Source organism: Chinchilla lanigera, unplaced genomic scaffold (genome assembly GCF_000276665.1).
Source record: "Chinchilla lanigera isolate Chin_1 unplaced genomic scaffold, ChiLan1.0 scaffold02163, whole genome shotgun sequence".
NCBI classification, from domain to species: Eukaryota; Metazoa; Chordata; class Mammalia; order Rodentia; family Chinchillidae; genus Chinchilla; species Chinchilla lanigera.
In genome coordinates this window covers 1-1,338 of record NW_004957564.1, presented here as the reverse complement: position 1 = coordinate 1,338, position 1,338 = coordinate 1, and the positions used below count along the sequence as shown (strand labels likewise).

Sequence of the window (1,338 nt, the reverse complement as noted above, 5' to 3'; positions counted from 1 at the left end):
CGGGTTAAAGAGCCAAAACTAACCTGGCTCGGGGCTCTCTGTTCCTGCGAGCTCAGTGAGCCCCATACATACTTGATAAATAAAATCCCCTTGCTCTTTACATGAGAAAACATCTCTTGGAGTCTTCCTTCACGCGGCGAATATCTCATCCCTAACAACCTGATGATTTCCCTTTCTGATTTATATACCATTGTAGGGGCTGGGGATTTAGCTCAGCGGCATAGCACCTGCCTGGCAAGCACAAGGTCGTGAGTTTGATTCCTGGTACCGGAAAAAAACAAAAAATTTTAAAAATTAAAAAAATTTATATACCATTGTACAGTGTAATTTTTTTTACAACAGTAATCATTTGGGGTTTCTTTTATTCTTTTCCTTTAAATATTTTGTTTGGTTTTTCTTTTTTTAATTAAAAAATTTTATTTACTTAGAAGCATCCAGAATGTCAACAAAGCAGCCGCAACTTTTTTTTGCAATTACAGAGTGGTATTCAGTTAACAGAACAACAATTATTTTGTATGAGCTGCATCAGAGATGACTGAAGATGAAAAACTACCATCCCCATACATAACTAATTTGTGCTGTGCACCAGCCAGAACCTGCTCTAAATTTCCATGGCAATTTACAGTCCTCATACTGTCCCAGGCAAAGTTAGTGGCTACTGAAAATACCACCAGGACAGGGCTATCTAAAGACACATTCAGTAATATGTTAACTATAAAAAGAAAGACACTGTACAGTTTATAAACAAATCTTACACAGCCTTACATTTCAGTTTTTTTTTTTTTTTCAAAAAGAGTGAGTTGTGTACAGGGGAGTTAAATGCTTTATAGACAAGAAAAAAACCTGCGCTAGAACCAACTTATTCATCATCTTCTTCTTCATCTTCACCCTCTTCTTCTTCTTCATCTTCCCTCTCTGCCTTCTTTTTCTTGCTTTTGTCAGCCTTGACAACTCCCTTTTTCACTGCATCAGAATTTCCTTTAGCTTGGTAGGCAGCGACGTACTTTTCCTTCAGCTTAGCAGCCTTCTTCTTGTACAGCTGCTTCTCATCTGCCACAGTATTATTCCACATTTCTCCCAGTTTCTTTGCAACATCACCAATGGAGAGGCCAAAACGTTCTCCTTTGATTTTTGGGCGATACTCGGAACAGCACAAGAAGAAGGCCAAAGCAGGCCTCTTGGGCGCATTGAGATCCTTGAACTTCTTTTTTGTTTCTCCTTTAGGAGGAATGTAAGTTTCCACTTCTCTTTCATAATGAGTCTTGTCTGCCTTTGCCATGTCTTCAAATTTTCCTTTCTCTTTACCAGACATGGTCTTCCACCTCTCTGAGCACTTCT

At 38.9% G+C, this 1,338-nt stretch overlaps 1 protein-coding gene across 1 annotated transcript; it reads right to left on the bottom strand.

The window, feature by feature from the left end:
- Positions 1 to 785: 785 nt before the first annotated feature.
- Positions 786 to 1,330, bottom strand: LOC102009244 (high mobility group protein B1-like; the record flags this gene model as incomplete). Its single annotated transcript, XM_005415232.2, has 1 exon — positions 786 to 1,330. A coding segment is annotated over one exon (471 nt), but the record flags the coding sequence as incomplete, so codon positions are not given.
- Between the last annotated feature and the right edge of the window lie 8 nt (positions 1,331 to 1,338).